This window comes from Archocentrus centrarchus, chromosome 18, assembly GCF_007364275.1.
Source record: "Archocentrus centrarchus isolate MPI-CPG fArcCen1 chromosome 18, fArcCen1, whole genome shotgun sequence".
Lineage (NCBI taxonomy): Eukaryota > Metazoa > Chordata > Actinopteri > Cichliformes > Cichlidae > Archocentrus > Archocentrus centrarchus.
Window position 1 is genome coordinate 934,835 of NC_044363.1, and position 23,701 is coordinate 958,535.

Sequence of the window (23,701 nt, forward strand, 5' to 3'; positions counted from 1 at the left end):
CACTACATGCTTGCAGTTTCCCCCTGATTTGACTTGCAAAGAGGAATATTTTTAAGGCAGCCCTTAATTCTGGACCTGGGTGATATATGGAGGAATATCAGTAGGACTGGTGATGTTTCCCCAGTCGTTTCCTCCCTTGGTTTAAAAAAAAAAAGTCAAAAAAGAAAAAGCACAAGACTTTAAGAGACAACGCTCTCATTTTTTGAAGCGTCTCACTCTGTCTGCTGAAGGCTATGGTTGTCTCTTACCTCTCATTTGGCAGACAGCGAGTGTCACTCCCTCAGCTTGCTTATTAAGTGCGGTGTGGTACGGCATTATCTTGATAAATGTTCCTCTTATGGCACAGGATAGGCTGATGAATCAGACACCGTGTGGCTGTATATGGCCAGTTCTTCTCACTGTCACAGCGTGATAGCAGACTGTGAGGTGGCAATGATCCACTGACAAGCTGAGGGGGAGGTCTGACAGGTTATTCCAGGCGCTATCAATCCAGTGAAATGTAGCAGTGATGCAAGATATGAATAACCTGGAGGGTGCTCACGAGGTTTACCCTCAGATATTAAACAGTAAGTGGTTCACCTACAGTATTGAACTGCTAGGTATCCCATAGAGAAATTATTGCTTCATTTTATTTAAACACATTTTTTGTGGGTTTAATTCCACCTTCCCTATATAAAATTTTCTAAACCAAATATCATTTGGGAATATGAAAAGGGAAGTTCCTCCTCAAAGAGCCAAAAGTTTTGCACCTGAAATTCAGTGTCATGAGAAGTTCAATTCAACCCGACTATGAAATGTCATCTGGAGAGATCTTTAAAGGCTAAGAAAATAAAAACCACGAGGATGTAATCATATTCATCTCAAATCTGACCTGAGAGCATACATTTTGGACAGAGGGTTGGAGTTTGTTGGATGAGGGTACTAAACATTTATGAAGTGATATTGTCTATCCCTGTGAGTTTAAATTACACAGTATTTCACAAGGAAGATGACAAGGTTAGACAAAAGTTATAACAGGGTCTCAAAGTCTCAGCTGCAAAGTTGGTACCTTTAAAAGTTACTATGCTTGAAAACCCTTTGAAGTATTTAGAGAACTGGATGTGTGAATGTTCAACTGAATTAGTCTTAAAGGCATTTTTTTATGAATTCATTTCAATTAATTATATTTTCAGAACATATATAGTAGGCCAACTAGGTAGTCAGTTTTGGTACCTGGGGATTCGAGCACTAAGGATTTTGTTTTTAACTGTCACCCAAACCACAAAACACCCTATTGCTCTGGACCCATCAGGCTCATAATTTGAAGCTCAGGCCAGGTTCTGTTCAAAGTGAGGTTTCTGATGCAAATGCATCCATCCTCTTTTTTTAACTTTGGGTAGAGACTGACAGAACAGCAGAAATGAGCTTCCTCTGTAGGTTGCCTGTGCTCATCCTTAAGGCTCAGAGTAGCGCTGCAGATCCTCTGCACCAAAATGAGTTGAGGCGATTTGGCTAACTGACTAGGATGAGTCCTGGTTTCCTCATAGATGAAGTGTTTTGGAGCATGTCCAATTGGACAGCAGATCCCAGGACACAGTGAGGAGATTATGTCTCTCATCTGGCTTGGGAACACCTGTGCAGTTTCCTGACAGAGCTGGAGTCAGTGGCTGGGAAGAGGGAGGTCTGGGTATCTCTGCTTAGACTGCTGCCCATGCTACTTGGAACCACAGAAGCAGCAGAAAATACATCCAACCCCACTTCCTCCAACAGCCAGATAGGTAGGTGTGTATGGTTGTCCATCTCTCTGTGTTAGCCCTGCCATAGACCGGTCACCTGTCCAGGGTGTACCTGATAGGCTGACATCATTTAACAGGGCTGGTACTGTCAGATATATTAGTGTATGATCCAAATTCATTACCCTAATACCACGATAATCCAGTTTACACAACCTACCTCAAACTAAAGGTGACATTATTACAGATGTGTACAGGAGTATTTTTTTCCCAGCATCCAGCAGGCTGCCCCTCTGCTGCGAGGACACCGCTGCTGTTGCAGCTTCAAAACACTGGCTGTGCAGTCCTCCTGTTAAACCTTCAGCTCTGCCTTTATCTTCTTTGCGAGGTACATTTTTAATCATAAACCTGGCCTCACAAATCCGTCTGTAGTTTTGCAACGCGGGGCGTGCTCTCCACACATACTACTAATCCCTGGATCCACTGAGTAGGACCATGATTTCTGGGACGGTGTTGCCAGGGGAAAGGTGGTGCCCGGGACCTGTTGGAAATGACAGCTGAGGAAAGCGGATTGAAGCAAAGGGATCACAAAAACAGTAAAGATAGAAGATAGCGAAGAAAGTCCCTCGCGTCACCGCGTAACGGGTGTGTGTCCGTTTGGGATATTTGGCAGCTTTAGCTTGACAGCTAATCATTTCACTGTGATCCGCGACTCGTAAGCTAACGACACCCACTCTAGCTGAGTGCATGCATCTGTGTGGGTAATGTGTGTGTGTATAGATTTAAGTGTGAATGTGTGTGTGTATGTGTGTATGACGCTGCACTTGTATTCCCTGTCCCCATCTGTCACGTTAGCTAGCATGCTAATTTGATATCGCTAGTGAGCTAATATTGGCTAATAAAAGAAATTAGCTGGCTCTGGGCGATGTACCGCACCCACATTATCACTGCAAGTCAAACACTGCGCTAATACGATAGTATAACACTGATATATATGTTTATTCGGAGCAGGACAGCGGAATTTGCTGTCATTAACGAAGCGTTTAAGAAGCCTGTGTTGACTTTTAGACTGCAGTCTGGCTAATTTTCATGGCTATTAGCTTTGGAGCTAGAAGCTGGCTCGCTAATTGACCTAGTTTGGTGTTTGGTGGGGCACGGGCCAAGATATCAGTCCGCTTGACTGAGCTTTGTTTACATTGCAACTTTTAGGCTTGTTACTTTCAGAACATGCTATTTAATGCAATTATTCAAGCCTGTTGAACAGCAGAAGTATTTTTAACACTACACCGCTGACGCAGTGTCTTGCCAATTACGCAAAAGCCTTAAAAACTCCTGCCCCGTTATGCCACATAGTCCGGTCACTGTGAGGCACGACGCAGTACATTTTAACCAGGTAACTCCACAGACTCGGCCCTGTGTTCATGTATGTAGATACAGGGCAGAATATATAAGTACATAGTGTCTTTTATATAAAAAAAAAAACATACTAAAAACAAAGTTTAACTGAAATCATTTTGGTAACTTGGACAACTAAAATAAAAATACAGAGGTAATGTCCCCTGTTTTAGTACTTGTTAATCTGTTAAAAATTTATTATCATAATTTATTTGATGAGGCTTTGATGGACATGCTGGTTTTCCTAAATCTTGCCTCTGTCATGTGTCCGCCATACAGTAAAAGACTAAAAGAAACACAGAAACTAATAAAAAACTAAACTAAAACCAAACAATTTCAAGCAATAAAACTAAACTAACAAGCAAGCCTGCTCAGCAAACTAACTTAAATTAAATTGCATTAAAACAAACAAAAAAAAAGAAATAAAAATAAAAACTAATTAGAAAATACAAAACTATAATAACTGCAAGAGGTACGTGGAAAGATAAAACTTAAAATTTCTAAAAGTGGCACACACACACACTAGATGGCAAAAACGCTGTCTAACCAGTTGGTAAGTTGTTGGGCTAAATGGTTAAAGAAAGAAAATCTGCTCAAAATAATGGATTAAATGCTTATAATATTAATCATTAAGCTAAAAGAAATAGAAAATGGTTATAGGTTTTAGATAAACTTCTTGTAATAGTGTAAATGTCTAAAAATGATAGAAATAATGGCTAAATATAATGGCAACATGAGTGAAACTTCCAGGTTCTGGGTGCAAATGGCCCAACTGGCCCAAATCCCCATTGTTAATTGTATAAAATGAATTAAATAACAGCACGGTTATTTAATTCATTTAATTAAATGAATTAAATTTAATTCACGCACGGTGGCGCAGTGGTTAGCGCTGTTGCCTCACAGATAGAATACCATCTGGGAGGCCTGGGTTCGATTCCACCTTGGCCCAGGCCTCTCCCTCTCTCTGTGTGGAGTTTGCATGTTCTCCCCGTGCTTGCGTGGGTTTCCTCCGGGTACTCCGGTTTCCTCCCACATTCCAAAGACATGCACTTACTGGGGTTAGGTTAATTGGCTATTCTAAATTGCCCATAGGTGTGAATGTGAGTGTGAAAGGTTGTTCGTCTTTCTGTGTTGGCCCTGTGACAGGCTGGCGACCTGTTCAGGGTGTACCCTGCCTCTCGCCCTATGACAGCTGGGATAGGCTCCAGCCCCCCCGCGACCCTGACCAGGATAAGCGGAAGCGAATGGATGGATGGATGGATGGATGAATTAAATAACATTTGAAATCAAAGACACTAATTTGGACCATGATGGTTTTTAGTAATGAATGAATGCTGGTGCTCATATGACAGGCCAGTGTGGATTTGTCTGATTAAAAAGGTTTTGAATCACTGCTTTAGGAAATGCTGGCTAAAATATCAGTGTTATAATGCACCGTTGGTTATTCCCCGATGTCATATGTTTCTCTGTGAAAGTGCCTCTTTAAGTCTCATGATTCACACAAGGCTGGTGAAAACAAGGCAAGCATTATATACAAGTGAAAACATGACTGCTCAGCAGCACTAAATCTGTCTGAGCATGCAGTCTGCTGTAAGATACATCCTGAAAACAGATAGCCCTGTGGTTTGTTCTAGGGTGCTAAATGGTAAACTTTAAAACAAATAGTTATTACTCGCACTGTGAGTGTATAATTCGTCCCTCGGGGGAGCTGTTTCCACTGCTTTAGTCATCACAGTAGGCCCTGTTGTGCTTTTCCAACCCTGAGCATATAGGGTAACAAAATTAGAACGAGTCTCTTTCTGCTTACCAGGGTTGTAGAGATGGAGTCCCTGATGAGTGCGGTGACTCCACGCTCCCCGGCCCCCGCCAAGAAACTATCTGAGGTGGACTTCCGCTCAGGGGCGACCCTGGAGCAGCTGTCAGCACAGGTGTCTGAGCTGGTACTACTGGAGCAGGGGGAGTTTGGAGACCAGACTGCCTTAGAGGTCCACACCGCCAAGGACTTCATCTTCAACATGCTAGGTAAAGCTGCTCATTAATGCGACACACATTCCAATTCTGTGGCCCTTCTTGCTTGCTTGGAGAGATGACACAAGCAGAATATAAACTGACTGACCCCCTTTGTTAGGTTTATCTATTCAACTGCTCGTTGCCACAAATATGTAATCAGCCAATCACATGGCAGCAAGTAGGTGCATCAAGATGACCCACTTGAGTTCAGACTGAGCATCAGAAGAAAGGTGATTTAACTGACTTTGAACATGGTGAGGTTGTTGGTGTCAGACGGGTGTCAGAGCGTTTCAGAAACTGCTGTGATTTTCCCGCACAATCATCTCTAAGGTTTACAGAGAATGGTCCAAAAAAGAGAAAATATCCAGTGAGCAGCAGTTCTCTTGGTGAAAATATACTTGTTAATGGCAGATGAGAATGGCCAGACTGCTTCGAGCTGATAGGAAGGCAACAGTAACTGAAATAACCAATCGTTACAGCCAGGTATGCAGAAGAGCATCTGTGATTTCACAGCTTCAAACCTTGAAGCTGAGGGGCCACAGCAGCAGAAGACCACACCATGAGTCTTGGTTTCTGCTGCGAAATTTGGATGGTAGTGCCAGCATTTGATTAAAAACAGTATATCAGCGGTTCATGCTTCTGCAGCTGGTGGTGTAATGGTATGGAGGATATGTTCTTGGCACACTTTGGCCCCCAACTGAGCATTGTATAAATGTCACAGCCTACTTAAGTATTGTAGCTGGCCATGTTCATCTGTACCATTTTCTGATGCCTGCTTCCAGTAGGATAACGTGCCATTCCACAAAGCTCAAAATCATCATAAACTGATTTGTTGAAGACCAGATCTCAATCCAATCGAGCACATTTGGGCTGTGGTGGAATAGGAGATTTGCATCATGGATGTGAGGTACTCTCTTATTTCCAAGGAATCACCACATGCTTAATTTGGCACAGGTTTTATGCCAGATATCTTTCCTGACGCAGCCCTCCCATTTATCTGGGATGGAGACCAGCGTGAGGAGTACAGTAGCTGGTGAAGCCGGCCTCGAACTGGGGATCTTTGAAAGCCAAATGTATTAACTGCTGCAACGTTGATGTGCAGCTGACAGGTGTGCAGCAGCTGCATGATGCCATCATACCAGTATGGACCAAAATCTCTGAGGAATATTTCCAGCACCTTGTTGAATCTATGATCATGAAGGCAAAATCAGGTCTAACCTGTTTCCTAGCATGGTTGTACCTTAAACCAGGCTTCACTTTGAAGGTCTCTGAATTATTTTTATTCTATTACCAAGAGTGATTAAAAATGTCTTTTTGTCTTTTTGGATGTTGGAATGTAAATATATCATAGAGCATGTCATAGCTTTAACAACATGGGATTTTAATGCAGTACAAACCTCTGAGATGGTAGTTATTTATTGCCTGTAGTTAAACTTACAATCAATTATGACTGGGTGGAATATTGAAAAGGTTTCCCACAGATTTATATTGTATTGCAGTGTACATTTATTTACCCAGGGCAGTGTGACTGTGAGAGCCCCGCTCTGATCATCTGGACTTTGCCCAGTACAATCACACCATTGCTTTGTTGGCTAAACATGCAGTGAGCCGTGCTGGCACTCGGTGTACACTTTGTGAAAAATAATGGTTAAAGCCATCGGCTTCATCCTCCTGTGCATGCTCTGATTTGCCCGTCAACAAGTTCAGATGTGGTTGCAGGGCTCTGCTAGTAGATTTAGTGCATCAGAAGGCTCTTGACTTTCACACCATGTGAAAGGATTCTCTTTCATTTCATGACTCATGTTGGGAGCCAGCATGTGGGAAAATAATTAACAGCATCAACCCAGTCTGTGATGAAATCATAGACCAGGTACAGTATGGTTAATTGAATCCTCCAATATGCACCAGGGCTCCAGTGGGTCTGAAATTAAAATCAAGAAAAGTAAGGCCTTAAAATGTGTTATATCCCCCTAATATTTGCTACAGTGTGTCTAAGTTTGCTAGAAAAAAGTAAAACTTTGAAGTATTATTTCTGAATAATAAATTATTGTAAAACAACTTCTCACATGTGGAACGTTATTTCCTGTTGCTTAGCCTGGCATTTCTTACATCCGAAGATTCAGCATGTGTGCGCGCAGACATGTAAAGGTCATAACATTTAGCGTGCACATTTTAAATGCTGATGGTTGTCTGTTTCTTGCTTTGGAAATGGAAAAAGTGTGAAAAAGAGAGAGAGCCAGCAGGAAGTTTGTTTCTCACTCTCTGCATGAAGAGAAAGTAAAGTACTCTGTATCAGCCTGAAGGCACTGAGTCAGGCTTAACCTTGTTCATGTTCACTCATGGATGATTTAGCCTTTATCACAAGTGGACAGGTAATGTCACGTACTCACATTTATTTTCTAGTCTTACTGACCACTCAAAGCACTTTGGAGCATAAGTCACATTTGAATCATACATTTATATAGTGCTTTGTTCTCCACAGTTCAAGCATTTCATCTGCCTCACATCTGTGGCCAATTTAGAATCACCTGTTAGCCTAACAAGCATGTCTTTGGACTATGGGAGGAAGCCGGAGTACCCGCACAGGCACAGGGAGAACATGCAGACTCCACGTAGTCATCAGAGTCATAGTCTGCCAGCCTTCATAGTCTGTCAGCTAGTTTTTGTGTGTGTGTAAACAGTTAAGGGTAACAATAGGTGTAGAATCCTACCTTACAGTTGCACAGGGTAAGCTTTGAGCTGACATTTTCTTTCTTAATCCAATTAACTCACCCAGGCTCCTCAGAACAGAAAGGCAGTTTATTAATCCACTTTTCCTTTGTACGAAATAAATATAGTACTCACACACACCAGTCTGAATAAAGGCCAACAGGATCAGGAAAACTATGCTGCTTCACTCTGCCACTGACTGTCTCAAAGTGCTCAGTGCTGCTGGTATCAGCAGGGACCCTGCAGGGGTACGCATGTAATTCTGCATGTACTATACAGTACTCTATACACAGTGTTGAATGGGGTGATTGCACTGTTAAATAGCTGTATATCTAACGAGTAGCTATGGCCTTTTTGTGAAAGCCTGAATAAAATACATCATTGGTCTTATTTATTTATTTATTTTATTATTATTTAGGCCTTATGAAGGACTTAGAAAGCATTTTTTATTTTATTTTTTTTATTAAAAATTTGATTTTTAAAACTTCACTTGAGGTTTAAAGTTTGTGGCCGGACTGTGGATTTAAAATTGTGCGTGTGAATTAAGCACATCTCGTACATTGCATGCGTTTTCATCATGCTCCTGAGGGCTGGGTTTGCTAAGACATAAGGCTCACAATGTGTTTATTAGTAAGAAGTGAAATGTGTTTGTTTGTCCAATAGGTGGCACTCTCCTCCCTCCCAGCTGTCATCCTTGCTGTCTCTTGTCACTCAGACTCTCCTGAAACGAGGCATGTTTGGCCAGAAAGTTTTAGGCCATATATATATATATATATATATATATATATATATATATATATATATATATATATATATACTTCTTTATCTTCTTTATGTATTTTTGTTACTAAGTTTTACATTGCTGTATATCCTCTTGTTCCTCTGCAGAGATGCCTCGCTCACCCAGAATTATTATTCCTGTCAAATCAGTACTGTAGCATTGCTTGACATACAGCTCCTCTAAGTTTCAAGGCTTTTCTTCCTCTATGCTGAAATAGCTTCATCAAACAGGCTGCTTCACCCAGGGAGAAATCACACGTATCAAAATGGAACCCAGGCCTGTTTCTATCATTTCATTGTGTCACCAGTGTACAGGCAGCGATTCCTTTTTCTGTGTAAAAGCTTTTGCTTTTGTTCAGTTCTTATTTTTCATGATTCTGCCGCAAAGCCCTCTGCTTTCCTCTTTGCTCCCACTCTCTTGGCTGAGAATCTCTCTCTCTAACGCTCTTTTTAGTCTTGGTTTTTGAGGCGTCTTTCGCCTGCATAATCACCAATGGTTTGCTAGTATTTTCATAGCCTGTGCCTCACCACCCGCTGTGACAGCTCCAACTGTTTATGGAAATACAAGGAAAAAAAAAAAAAAAAGTTTGGCACTTTCCACTGAGGGAGACAGTTTGTGTTCTAGGAATATAAAGTTAAGTATGCAGTGGTAGCCATATTAGCAGCTCTGTGCCTCTCAAGACCCTGCGGAGGAGGAGAAGCAGCACTGAAAAGCAAACGTCTTGATGGAGGGGCCTTGTTAAAGCATGCCGGCCTGCTGTTGGAGGATGCTGCAAAGGTGTTGTCATGCATGCGTGTATGTGTGTGTGTGTGTGTGTGTGTGGCTGGCTGCTGTACATGAGTGGCTTCGTGTCTGTTTTTTGCCAGCCTTTTCTAAAGTTTGAGCTGCAAAGGGATCCCCACTGGGATTTGCACGCTGTCAGAGAAAAGGAAGGAGAAAAGAGATTAAACTCTTACGCACACGCATGCACCCAGTGATTTCCCTCACAGCGTGACAGATCCAAGAAGAGGCCCTTATTTACCCAGCATTTGAGTAAATACTGTGGTTTTGCCTTCAGGCAACAGTGGTGGTGGGGCTACTGTGTATATCTTTTTGAAAAACAAAAGTGTGATGAAGGCAGAAATAGAGCCACGCTGCCGGTGGAGCAGATGATCTGGTTCTGGGCCCAGTCTCTTAAGCCAGCTTCTCAGATCTTAAAGTTTGTTAGCCAGCTTGAGAGAGTTTAGTTCAGAGTTCATCTTCCCCCTGATGTCAGGGAGTGGGAATACTTTTGATCCGAGTTTAAAAAGTCACGAGTGTTTTTTGGCACTGGCCCTGATTCTGACATTTTTTTCATGAATCGTATCTGTTTTGGGTTTTTGAAGAACTACTTTGCATTTGAAGAAAAGCAAACATTTAAAACAAATCTTGATTTTTTTTTCTTCTTCATACTGTACACTAGGGGTGAGTCGATCATTTGGAGCCATATTCAGCATTTTTCTTTTTTAATTTTTACTTGAATGATTGGTTTTATTTTTTTTAAACAGCCAGCTCTGTAGTAATGACTGTGGTTTTTAGCAGTGTCCAACCCACAACACCATCTGATTGCTTACATGCCAGGAATCATGTGCTATCAACACAAAAAAAAAGGGTGTTTGCACACAGGTGAGGTGGTAGATATTTCTGAAGCTGCTGTAAATGTCACAGCCCTCTCTGCTAACGTTCCTGAAGTACATTTCTATGACCTGTCACCTCTTTTCTGACTTGATGCCTTTTGAGAATCAGCCCACGTTTTGACAGGCGTGAGAACCGATTAAAAACCAAAAGTCATGGTGGGCAGAATCTCTGGCTTGCATTTGTCTCTCCTTGGTACTCCTTGCAGTAGTGATTTTGAGGTGCTGTGATGGTGCTAGCTTTATGACGCTGACATGATCAACTAATATACTTTGTTCCAGTTACCGATATCATCTTACTTAGTAATAATTGGTATCAATATCAGCCCTAAAAAAAAACATAACAGTAAATTTCTAGTATACAGCAGACCTTTACTTTTTCCTAGTTGCTACAGTAACCTCCACTTCTTGCCTACGTCAGCCGCTTTGCTGCTATTTTTCACACTTAGACCGCTTGACTGTGCGTCCATTTGAGTGATAAGTGGAGGTGGTTAGACCGAGAAGGGTGATCAGCAGCTGAGTTGCTTTCTTCCGAGTCAGAGGAAGGAAGAGTCAAAAGTTCACCTGGAGCTGTGATTTAAAGAAAAAACAAAACAATTGAGGGGGAAACGTTGTCTATTTGAGTTATTTATTTATTTTAATGGGGTTTTTTTTGTTTTTTAACCAGGAATATCACTAGAATCTCAACATTTCATGAAATTATTGTTTTTTGGTCAATTTTGCAGTTCCTTGCCTAGAACACTGAAACAAACACATAGTTTGTAATTGTGTATTTTATCTTGAATTTTCATTGTCTAAAAGTATAAATCAGTGTTTAACATTGTGATGATTTCATTTATTGTTTAAGTGATTAAAAATGTTTCTTGTAATTCCCCCAAAGCTCTTGAAGGAGCATCTGTTTAACTTGTTTTGTTCCGCCAACAGTCAAAAACTCAAATACACTATTTTGCCAAAAGTATTCACTCACCCATCCAAAACACTGAATTCAGATTTTTTTTCAGTCACTTCCAGTGTCCACAGGTGTATAAACCCAGCACCTTGGCATGCAGACTGCTTCTACAAACATTTGTGAAAGAATGGCTCAATGAATTCCAGCATGAATCCGTGATAGGATGCCACCTGTGCAACAAGTCCAGTTGGGAAATTTCCTTGCTACTAAATATTCCACAGTCAACTGTTAGTGGGATATAACAAAGTGGAAGCGATTGAGAATGACAGCAACTCAGCCACAAAGTGGTAGGCCACATAAAATCACAGAGTGGGGTCAGCAGATGCCAAGGCACATAGTGTGCAGAGGTTGCCAAACTTTCTGCAGAGTCGATCACTACAGACCTCCAAACGTTATGGTGTGGGGTTGTTTTTCAGGAGGTGGGCTCGGCCCCTTTAGTTCCAGTGAAAGGAACTCTTAATGCTTCAGCATACCAAGATATTTTGGACAGTTTCATGCTCCCAACTTTGTGGGAACAGTTTGGGGATGGCCCCTTCCTGTTCCAACATGACTGCATACCAGTGCACAAAGCAAGGTCCATAAAGACATGGATGAGTGAGTTTGGTGTGGAGGAATTTGACTGGCCTGCACAGAGTCCTGACCTCAATCTGATAGAACAGCTTTGGGATGAATTAGACAAATGCACTTTTGGAAGAATGGTCAAAAATTCCCACTCCTAAACTTTGAGGAAAGCCTTCCCAGAAGCGCTTAAGCTGGTAAAGCTGCAAAGAGTGAGCCGACATTATATTAACCCCGTGGATTAGGTATGGGATGTCACTCAAGTGTGTGTTCAAATGTGTGTGAAGGCAGATGAGCGAGTACGTTTGGTAATATAGTGAATCATTCATCAATCATTTACTGAACCTCTTATTCATATTTGAGAAGCTGGAACAAGTGACATTTCCAGTGTTTCTGCTGTGAAAAACGACTGTAAATAAAAGATGGATGTGGCCCCTGTGACGTCTCCCGCTTGTTTTTGGGCTCCACATTTTGATGCCTCAATGTTAGTCCTTTGGCTGTGGCCATGTTGGTTTTCAGGAGCCAGAAGTGACCATATTTGGATGAGATATTAAAGTGCTAAGTTATCAGCTAATGCTAGCAAACATGTCTGTGTAGATTCTCAGTTATCCAGGTCATAGTAGTCTCTGGAGCTTGAAAAAAGGCGACTGGACTTCTTTTTGTTTCTTGAAGACGTTTCACCTCTCATCCGAAAGGCTTCTTCAGTTCTCAACCAAATGGTGGAGAGACCCAGGTATTTAAACCCCTGTGGGCGTAGTCCCCGGTATTTAAACCCCTCCAGGGGACTACGCCCACAGGGGTTTAAATACCTGGGTCTCTCCACCATTTGGTTGAGAACTGAAGAAGCCTTTCGGATGAGAGGTGAAACGTCTTCAAGAAACAAAAAGAAGTCCAGTCGCCTTTTTTCAAGCTCCAGAGGCTAGCAAACATGCTTAATGAGCTTCATCTACCATCTCTACTAGTGCAGTGCAGAGACAGACATACCCACATACTCATGGTTTGGTTGGGTCGTAACAGCTCTTAAGACCGACAAGTTGTACGTACCACAATTCTGCATTAATGCCTAGTTAAAGCACGCTAGTTTTTTGAAAGCTGTCGCTAAAAATTGTTCAATTAATGAGCTGTAAAGACATCAGAATAATGGAGATTTGTTTTCTGTCTTTTTTTTGTTTTTGTTTGTTCATGAGCCAATTATGCCCAAGTTATCAGGCCTGTTTTTGTTCTTCATCCTCTCTAAAGAGAAACAGAGGTGTGAGCCAGAGTCTGGCTGCTCAGTGCTATGAGAACAGTTTCACTCACCAGAACTGAAGCACAAATTACTTTGACAGACGTATCCCACAGCAGACTGTCTCATTTGTCAGGTAATTCCATTAAATTTGTTCCAAAAAGCCACAATAGGCTGGCATCTAATTTTAGGTGGTAAGGCCTAGCACACAGCTGTTGGGTACAGTTGCCCTCGTCAGCAAACCTGTCGGCTGAAGTGGCCGTGCCCCTAACTTGAAGCCTTACAAGGATGCAGATGGATGGGGAAAAAAAATCCACGTACTGTGCAGTTGTTCTAAAGGGAGAAACTATCCATAGAGACCAGAACTGTTTTTCTGTAAACATGTTTATTTCGTTGCTGAAGCTGGGCACTTTAACATGGACGTCTGTGGGGGCTGGCTGTTTTGGAGTCAGCCTCAGGTGGCCACTAGAGGAACTTCATTTTTGGCACTGCTGTGTTGGCCTAATTTTTTTTTTTAGCCCTGGAGGTTGTTGCTTGTTTACAAAGTAATATTAACTGATTAATTTGCTGTCAGTTGACTAATCCGTTTATTATTTAATAATATAGTAATGTAATGCCAAACTATGCTTGAACAAGGTCCTTAATTACATTTGTATGAAGCTCTTAAAGCGGCTTGAAACAGCCTCTTTAATATACAGGAACGGCCTTGTATGTTCAGATATTAAAGTTGTAGTAACACAGGTGTAAACATGGACCTTTCTACTTAAAATGGTATATATTTTCATATCTTTGAGCTACTAGATACAGAGACCGGCATATTTTCTTATCTTGTATTTCTCCTTTTTCACAGTTGGGCAGCAGCAGCAGCAGCCAAACATTGAGAAGCCAGTCAGAGCGGAGCATGTTTTTTCTCTCTAATGCTTTAATGTTGGGTGCATTTATCTGGCACTGAATTTCTCCTCTCAAACTTTGCAGCAGTTTCACATACTTTCACATGGTGTGATGCATATTTTATTTTTGTGACGGGCGGGAGGGAAAAAAAATCCCTTTTGGTTTAATTTGAGCCGCCAAAATAGCAGCTTTATCCCCTTGGGAAAGCAGCTCGCTCTGATCCAAGCTCTGTCTGGCCGGTCTGTCGCTCCAGCCTGTGAATGCTGGTGGGCTTCTGTGTGACTGGATCGCAGCTGGGTGCTGTGACTTCTCTGCCTCGTTGGAGGGGCCGTGCTCCGATGATCCAGGTCCAGCTGTAGCTTTTTATTGCACGCTTGGACCGGCGGCCCACATGGGCTGCTCGCTCTCACTAATTCTTTGTTAATGCCATTTTGTATTTAAGAGTCTGTCGTCATTCATTCTTGGCAGGTATGCGAGAATCGTGGCACCGCAGACACCAAAGATGACTGAAATATTCGTCTTTGATTAGTTAGGCTTGGTTTCTGTTCACTTTCCGTCCCCTCGGGCCCACCAGTGCCGAGCAGCATCTTACCTGCCACAAGTGATAGTCATTGTTGACAGCTTGTTCTGGCACATTGCAGCTTCGAATCTAAATTATCGGAAAGCTGGCGTGTCAGTGAAACTGACTGCAAAATACTAAATTGTTGATGTTCACAGCCTCTTAGAAGAGACTCTAACAAATCATCCAACAACTGTCTGCATTCTGTGACTGAACATGACCACAGACATCACTCATTATAATTTGACTTGTATTTATCATGTTAAATAAGAAATACTCTGACACCGCGTGACATTATCTGCTCGTTTTAATAACTGTGGCTGACATTCTAATTTTCGCTCCTTCATAATAGCACTTGAAGAATTCCCGAGGCTAAGAAAAAGGAATAATTTGGACAGTAGCTGTCAACTGATAACAGTATCTAAGGATGTGGGTGCAGCTATATGAGGCACTGGAATATCTTTAAAAGTGTTCGATGCACACCTCACTCACAGAAAGTTTTTCATAATGAACGTCGAAGGGCACTGACTGAGAGAAAATACCCTCTCCGTTTCAAACAATTGAATATTCGCTGTTCATATTTTCTCCTAATTTGACTAATTTAATTTCTGCCTTCATTAATTGTCTCAAATGAGCTCCCGTCTTTGTTTCAAAATAAGACATTCAAGCAGCAACGTTTCCAAATACAGGGCATGATGGATGGAGTGACTAAGCCTTCATATAAAATTCAGTGAGTGTGACATTAACCGATACACTGAACCCGTTCGTGTGGAACTGCTCAGCCATTGTGACGCAAAATCCGAGCGAGGACTGTAGAAGACCTGGGAGAAAGAGCTGAATATATTACTCTGGGACTGATGTTGAATGTGATCCAAGGAGGCAGTGGAGCTTGTGCTGGGTTTGTTTTGCGTGTTAATAGGCTTCTAGGGTTTGTCATTTATGCAGCGGTGTGCAGTTATTTGATGTGTCAGTTTATGAAGCTCCTTTGCTTCCTGACTGCTTGCATTTCTGAATGTAAGGTGCAAATATGGGGGGGGGGGTTAGGTAATTATTAACACAATTAAACATGCTCCATGCAACTTCTTCCATGCATTAGGTACTGGTTATTTCCAGTGTTTGAACACAATGTAATGTAAATTAAAAATGAGACCTTCCTCGACTCTCTCTTGCTGCTAACAGCCTGCGGACTGATTTCTGTGTGAAAGACTCAAGATAAATGGTCTCAATGGAAGCTTAAATATATCCGTTAAGTACTAATGACAACAAATAACTGGCTCCCAGCGAACGAGCCAACAAGTTAAGGTTAGCCAGCTAGCTGCTACATTTAGTATCAAGCATGCTGGCTGCATTAGCCAGAATAAAACAAGTTTTATGTAATGAAACCTGGCTGGCCAAATGAGACTTTGTTCATTAGGGGAATAAATGCTGTCAACATAGCGAGGGCATTTGATTCATGGAGGAGTCTTTTGAGTTTAGGGGATCTGAGTTTTGTTTTTTCTAGTTAATGTTAGCTATGCTAGCCTACCTGCTAAAACCATTAATAGTATAAAAGATGGACTTACTCACTGTGACGTCATCCATTAGTTTGTAAAGGTCTTGTTATTAAGCCTTGAACTGAGGTTTCTGGCAACCGCCATCTTGGTGTTTTGAAACCAGATGTGATGACTAGTGGTGGGCGGATCGATCCAAATATCGATAATATCGATACCAACGTTGGTATTGATATTGACCAATACCAGTGTAATGAGATCGATACTTTAGCTTCAGTTTCTCTCCTGTATGCAGTGCTGCGGTTTCATCAAAGAAGTGAGCTGACTGTCTGTTTAGGTGCCACTCCTGTCACAGAACAGAGCAGGCACACTTAGCTCCTCCCCTCCCCACAGTGTTTTGATGTTATACTGTCACGTGACAGGTAACATACTTTACTTGGGAAAAAAGGAATTTGCTTTAAATGTTTCATAAAGTTGTGGAGTGATAATTTTGCACAGCTTGTTTATTTAAGAAAAAAATCCAGAAAATTAGTGAGTGAAGGGATATTTTTATTACATTTTTGTATTATACTTTCTGAACACGCTACCTGGGGAAAAAAAAGGTTTAATTTGTTCTTGAGTGATTATTTTGTACACTTTATTTAAGAAAAAAAATCCAGACATCACAGTGTATGGGGAAAATTGTTTTGTTACTGTTCTATTGTTTGAGAACAAAAACTTTTTTAGTGTTTATTTTTAGTATACTTTAATAGTATTTTCTGTTTACCTATAAACTTTGCCCAATTCTATCCTGGGTTTTAACTAATTAATGATCCAATGGAAAAAATCACAAAATACTTAAACATGAAAATTCTTCATAATTATTAAAAAGTATCGGTATCAGTATCGGCGATACTGGCCCTGTATTAACTTGGTATCGGATCAATAACAACTCTTGCAGTATCGCACACCACTAGTGATGAGGGAGGAGTGGATCTGACTGACCTGAGACTGAATGCTCATTGGCCAGCCAGTTGGCAATCACATGTCATTAGCTGTTTTCCCCATGGTCTTCTATAGGACTGCAAGTTCTTTTTGCAGCTGTTACAGGTGTGATTAGGGAATCGGTCGATAAGTTTGTTGCTGTGTAAACAGGAGAAAGAAAGAGGCAGGCGGCAGTAGGGTTTCTGTTCAGCGCGGCTTCACTCAGCAGAATGAAGAAGCTGCTGTATGTAAAGGTCCGTTCAGTAAAGCACCACACTGCCTCCTCACTGCCTACAGCAAAAATCATGGCATAACCGTTCATTTACACCCATTATGGGTTATAATATTCTCCTCACACAAAAGAAACACAAACTGAGCAACAACAACGAAGAAATATATATAATAAAATAGGGCTGCTTGATAATGGAAAAAATCGTAATATTAAAATCACGATTGTTTAATATGATCATTCATTGACTTTGCAAACACTGCATTTATTGCACTTAAACAATGAATACTTAGAAATCTAGTACATTTCTACAAAGAGAATATTGGTAGGAACGTCTCTCTTCCGTCCCTTGGTAATTGTGATTGGTAGGGGCATAACAGATGTTATTTGATATTTGTCTGGAGTTATCCCGCTCGATAATTAACGGTAACACATAATGCACCTGCACACTGCAGTGGTCACTTAACGTAGGTTACGTTGTAGGGCCCGCAAAGACTCACGGCTGTAGAATAAATCAAGGCTAAGAGTATACGGAGCATAATGTGACAGAATAATTTTAATAATAAATGCTTTTTGTCAATTACACTGTTTTTGTGATCGTTTGGAGCCAAATTTGAAATCAAATTTCGATTCATTGCACAGCCCTACCATATAATGTGACTGGACATTTTTGTGTGTATCACACAGCTGCAGATATTACCCCCTGGTGGGCATTAAAAAGCAAAAGCAAAACCAAAACAGACCAATGTGCTTTCACATTGGCTTCACTTTTTCATCCATCTTTCATGCTGTCTGTGGAGTATAAGTTATTAGTAAAATGCTGTTTGGAGTGGATAATGTTGGCTAATTGATCCAGACTCTCAGGACTGATTTGATAATTTTGCTGACCATTTTACTTATTTCAACAGCTAATGTTATCCATAAAACTAACTTATGTATAGTAACATTCATTTTTGCCAACAGTCACTTATGTAATGGCACAAAGAAAATATTCATTACTAACTTAAAACTATGTTTAAATTGTAATAGCCAACATGAGGGCAGTTAGCCAGCTAGGTGTAACTTAGGTATGCAGCTTGTATCTGCGGTTGGCACGTTCATCACATCTAAGCTAACTTTATTAGTGATTATACTGGTACTCAGGTGCACAGCATATACACTGGTGTCATAGTTGTACAAGATAGTATGTGGTGCATGCATGCAAGATTCATGTTTTTTGCATGGAGTTCAAGCATGAGCTGTGAGGTGCTGACTGCAGTTCACTTAACTGCTGCGGGTGTCATTAATAACAGTTATCTGGATGTTACACAGACTGAAGCAGCCAGGGACTGAACCCCCACGACCCTGAATTGGTTAAGCGGAAGAAAATGGATGGATGTTGCACAAAGCCTCTTTGTGAGACTTAATTGATAACTGAGGAGAATCACCTCTTTTGCCCATGTTTTAGTGGATAACCACCATCTTTATGTGGTTTCTCAAACAAACGAGGCTCACTGCTGCTCTAAAATGTAAAAGTAAAACTGCAGCCCGGCTTTTTCCCCCCTTGGTGATAATTGCCTGTCATTTAGCGGGACATGGTATCACCAAGTAGCTGGCATCAAAGCAGCAATGTGGAGCTGGAACACACTGACAGCTTCTTGCATCCCCTCTCTCTCTGCAGGTGGTTTCAGACACACCATGTCTGCCATCACTCTCAGCCCTGTTACTTGCTCCTATTAATCACATTTACACTCACAGACACACACACACACACACACACACTCTCTCTCTAAACACCTGGCTCAGTGATGTGAAACATCCCCTCCAATCAGATTAAATTGGAACTTCTCAATTCCTATCCTTCTGAAAGCCCTATTTTGGAGCTAATCTCCTGACTTGATATGAATTCATAAACAGTGCAGCGTCAGAATGGCTCACCTTTCAGCGGCGGGGTTGTCTCGGATTAATTCCGCTATTAGCGTGTGAGGTGAGGCTGCGAGGAGCAGCAGTTGAAAAGCAAAGATAACATCCAGGGTGAGACTATATTAGTCAGGAGCCATTTGTAACGGATTGAATTGCTCCTTGTGGGATGTGGCTGCTTTTAAAATGATTTTCATGGCATGCTCTGCAGCAGTATTGGGATTTTATTGTCTGGAATAGCAGGTCACACAGAGGTAAAAGATGCTCAGAAAAAAATCTCTTTTTTTTGACACAAATGACACCCCTTCCCGCTACTCTACAAAGATGGCCTGAAATAAGAACTTGGATGCATCCCAGAAGCATTTACAATCGAAATGGCTGCTTTAATGGGTAGTTTTACAACATGTGACTACAGTGCTTAAACAAGATAATAGTGTAATTATATGTTTATGCCATGATTTATAGTTATAGCAGTCAGTAATGGTTTTAGTATTAGTGTTCCTTTGGGCTGTTGGCTGGAAAGCATGGATGTTTTTCATGTGTACAGCATGTGCTGGAAACAGGAAGTTGTGTAAATGCTCAGGGAGATGCTCGCACAGACCTCGTGCACGTCACCGTTAGCATTAGACAGTGACAGAATCAGGCAGTTTAAAGCTGTGAGGATGAGGAATTTCATGCGTGAAACTTCCTGCTGATAAATAAACATTAAAAATAAATGTTATTACTAGCTTTACCTACATCTCAGTTGTTAGCGCGGCCTAGTTTTCAGCGCAGTCAGTTTCAGATCCTCTGCTCTCACAGCTACAACACAGGGATCCTCGGTTTATTTAGAGGAATCACATTTTCCGGAGAGATTTGCAGAGCTATTTTAGGAGTGTACGGCACTGTAGAGGTGTGTGGCAAGATATTCTTGCTCTGCCGTGGCTGTTGTGAGTGGGGACGTCGTTCCCGTGTTGCCTGTGCTTTGCTGCAGGGGGCTCTCTCAGCGGGATCTCTTTGTACTGTAGCTTTGTTCTGAAACCTGAATGCACCATTGTGCAGTGTAGAGAAGGGTATTCTTTTTGAATGTGTCTTTACTCGCTAAAAGTATACTGTTTGAAAACTTAGGCAGGGCTTCATTTCAAACACACGATATCTCAGTTTTGAATTGCTCTGTTTGGAATGCAAGTCCATAGTGCACTGATGCAGTTCAATCAATGTGCACTAATATTACATGCTAATGTGTTCAGTTGTTGACAAAGATGGGTGACAGTGACAGAATAGAGCTGTAGTACAAATAAATGGTCTATTGATTTTGAAATCATAGTAAATTAGTTTGTTTTGTAAAAAATGAAATGTTCATGATATTTATTCTTACTTTCAGGCAGGAGCTTGACTGAAGGGGTACCCTGCCCTGCTGAATGTATTGTAAAGTGAGCACTGCTGTATGTAAATGCATTTGAATCTCAAAGTTTGAACCATGTCACCTAAGTCTCTTTCATCGTAGTCAAAAGTGTATCCCTGCTTGCCCACACTTTGTTCTTTCAGTCTCCAGAAGCTGCTACATGATGGCAGCCATATGGAAATGCCTCCAGACACTTGTTTGGGTTTATTTTGAAGTATTTTCTCAAGTTTAATTTCAGTGTTCACAAAGACACTGGTCGAGTATGATTTTTAAGAAAAAACAAAAACACACTCTATGGTCACACTTAGGGAAAACAGTGGTTAGAGTGACACGACCAAAATTTGCCTGCAGAATGAACTTAGGATTTTGTTGCATCTGAAATGGTTGCTCTGAAGATGGGGACTTGGTCTGCGGACACTCACAGTCAGCTGCCGTCTTCAAACGGGAGCTTGGTGCATTAAGATGGCAATGAGACCTCAATAAGATGGAAAATGATTATCAGTTCACAATTGAATTGGGACAAGTTGGGAATTACGTGATAATACAGCAATTAACTGTGATAAATTGGAGGAAATTGCAAATCTGTTGCCATCTACATGCACAGAAGTTTATGTTAACTATTTGCCTTCGAAGTCCAGTATAACCTCAGAGGTTGCTCCACAATTAGTGACATAATTGCTTTAGAACAGCAGTTTAACTGCAAGAGGACATAGGTATTTGGCAACCTTGCTTTTTATACAGGAACTTAACCAGAATATAACCAGCTGGTAACCAGTTGAGTCTCCTGTTGCAAAGGGTGCTCACTGGCGGAGCCTGACTCAGATTCAGTCTGTCTGCATTTTTTAAATATTTGCAAACTGCCAATCTGTCTGAGAGTGATTACAGTCAGTCTGACTGAGATGGTAACAGGTGATCTGTGCTGTCAGCTTGCTGTAAGTACTTGCAATCGGTCTCTGACTCCACCCAGCCAGGCCCCCAGAGGCACCAGACACTGTTCCTTGAAGACCCTCCTTGGGCCTGGGTCCAGAGGGGGGCCCTGGTAAACCCATTCCAGGCAGGGTAAATTGTTCCCTTGGTCTTTCTCTCATATGGATTGTTTGAATTGCTCTTTGTCTCACCCGGGTCCAATTTGCCTTGGAGGCTCAGCCGAGTGGGGCAAAAGCCCCCGGACGACATAGCCCCTGGGATCACTGGGAGACACAAACCCCTCCACCACAGTAAGGTGGCGATCTGCGGAGAGGTTAAGTGAGGACCAGAATTGCCACATGAAAGTAAAACAAGCAAAAATAAAGACTCAGTAAACTGATGTTTTTGCTTTAATTTACAGTCAGGTTCATAAGAAAGCAGACATGACAGTTTTTGTAATAATGTGTCTGTATATCACAGCAAACATAAATTTCATTATTCATTCTTTATTATTACATTTCAAGATTGTATTTATGAATTTTTGACAGTATTTTGAGCTAAGTGCCCAAATTTCCAGCAGTTTGACTGGATGCATCAATCAGTCGATAGGTAAAATGTTCCCCTCACAATGGACTGACTAAAAATGTATTTGTGTAATGAAATGGAAATATAAAATATGCAAAAGAAAATAATACAGAAATAAATAATAAAAAAAAAAAATAAAACATCCATCCATCCATCCATTCGCTTCCGCACATCCTGTTAAGGGTCGCGGGGGGGCTGGAGCCTATCCCAGCTGTCATAGGGCGAGAGGCAGGGTACACCCTGAACAGGTCGCCAGCCTGTTGCAGGGCCAACACAGAGTGACAGACAACCTTTCACACACTCATTCACACCTATGGGCAATTTAGATTAGCCAATTAACCTAACCCCAGTAAGTGCATGTCTTTGGAATGTGGGAGGAAACCGGAGTACCCGGAGGAAACCCACGCAAGCACGGGGAGAACATGCAAACTCCACACAGAGAGAGGGAGAGGCCTGGGCCAAGGTGGAATCGAACCCAGGCCTTCCAGATGGTATTCTAACTGTGAGGCAGCAGTGCTAACCACTGCACCACCGTGCTGCCATAATTAAACATAATAGAAAAAAAGACAAATAAATAAATTGGAATATTTTATTAGTGTTTTGTTTTTTTAAATTAATTTATAATTGATTTGGGCAGCTATGGGCCTCCATATTTGAATTTAATATTCTCCTGTTGTTTTGCTGCAGCAAGACTGTGTAGTGAAAAATTCTTTAACCACTTTATTATGATGCATAAAATTTTACTTCTGTAGACCGCACATTTTAACCAAAAATTAACAGCACCTTTGTATACCATGGCTTACTGTAAACATCCCAGAGGTGGACAGACAAAAACACTGGAAAAAAACTGGAAACACTGGCCAGAGGCATGCCAGGCAGGTTTTACTGCTGCCACACACTGAGACATGTAGATAAACCAGCTGCCATCAAATGGTCATTTCACAGACCTAGAATTGGGTCTAGAGTAGAAATAGTTCTTAACAAAAAAAAACTTCCCACTAATAGAAATCTACATTCAGAGACATTTCTTATAGGATTAGGGTTAATCTGTGGCTGTGAAACCAGCCTAGACTGTCTCCATTTCAGTTCTCTTCTCAGACTGTGCGTGTGCCTGAAGACTCACACACCGCAGTGTTAATGTGCGTTCACGTGTGCCTGCATGCTCACTGGCAGATGCCCAGTAAAGCGGCGTGCGACTGTCGATTTGGGAGTTTGGCGTTAAAAAGTAGATTGTGTTCTTTGGAACAACCTCAAACTTCCCGCATCCAGCGTGGAGACTGAAGAGGCCTCGTTAATTGATGCAGTTTTTCCTCTGTGCTCTGGTCTCTCAGCGAAGCTGGAGAGATAAGATGCTTTTTATTCTCTTTTTCATCACTCTCTTCCTCCTCCTCGCCTATTTGACCCAATTTATCAGTGCAGATAAAACCAAACAAATCAGAAGATCTGTAGCTTCAAACTCCTTGCCCTTTGGCTGGCGTCTGATCTGTTCCTCCCTCTGACACCATCCTTTCCCCTTCTTCTTCTTCGCTTTGATCTGCCCATTTGCCTTTCCTGCCCTTTCCCCTTCTCTTTTTCTCTCTTTCCAGATTTTAAGTCCTGATCAATCAATTGGTCATACTTTGTTTCGCAAGTTGTATCCACAGACTGATACCTCAGAAAGAGGACAGATGAGTAAAGTATGATGTGGCTCTTGCAAATACTGATGGCACACCAGATCTGCTTTCAGCAGTTATTTGTTTGTAATATGTGGATTTTTTTTTTTAATATTGGCCCTCAAAGATTTAAATACCTCAGATAACTCACT

The 23,701-nt window shown here is 41.5% G+C and overlaps 1 protein-coding gene across 3 annotated transcripts in view; it reads left to right on the top strand.

Moving 5' to 3' along the window:
* Nucleotides 1-2,015: 2,015 nt before the first annotated feature.
* Nucleotides 2,016-23,701, top strand: part of tmem102 (transmembrane protein 102) — a 38,085-nt gene continuing 16,399 nt past the window's right edge. For 2 of the 3 annotated variants that reach the window (XR_004021396.1, XM_030753739.1), the window contains exons 1-2: nt 2,136-2,357; nt 4,918-5,129. Coding sequence is in view for 2 of the 3 variants with exons in the window: in XM_030753739.1 (XP_030609599.1) it covers nt 4,928-5,129 (202 nt within the window). In the remaining variant the exon portion in view is untranslated. Of the gene's footprint in view, nt 2,101-2,135; nt 2,358-4,917; nt 5,130-23,701 lie in introns of those variants that run through there. The other variant, XM_030753741.1, reaches the window with a different exon arrangement.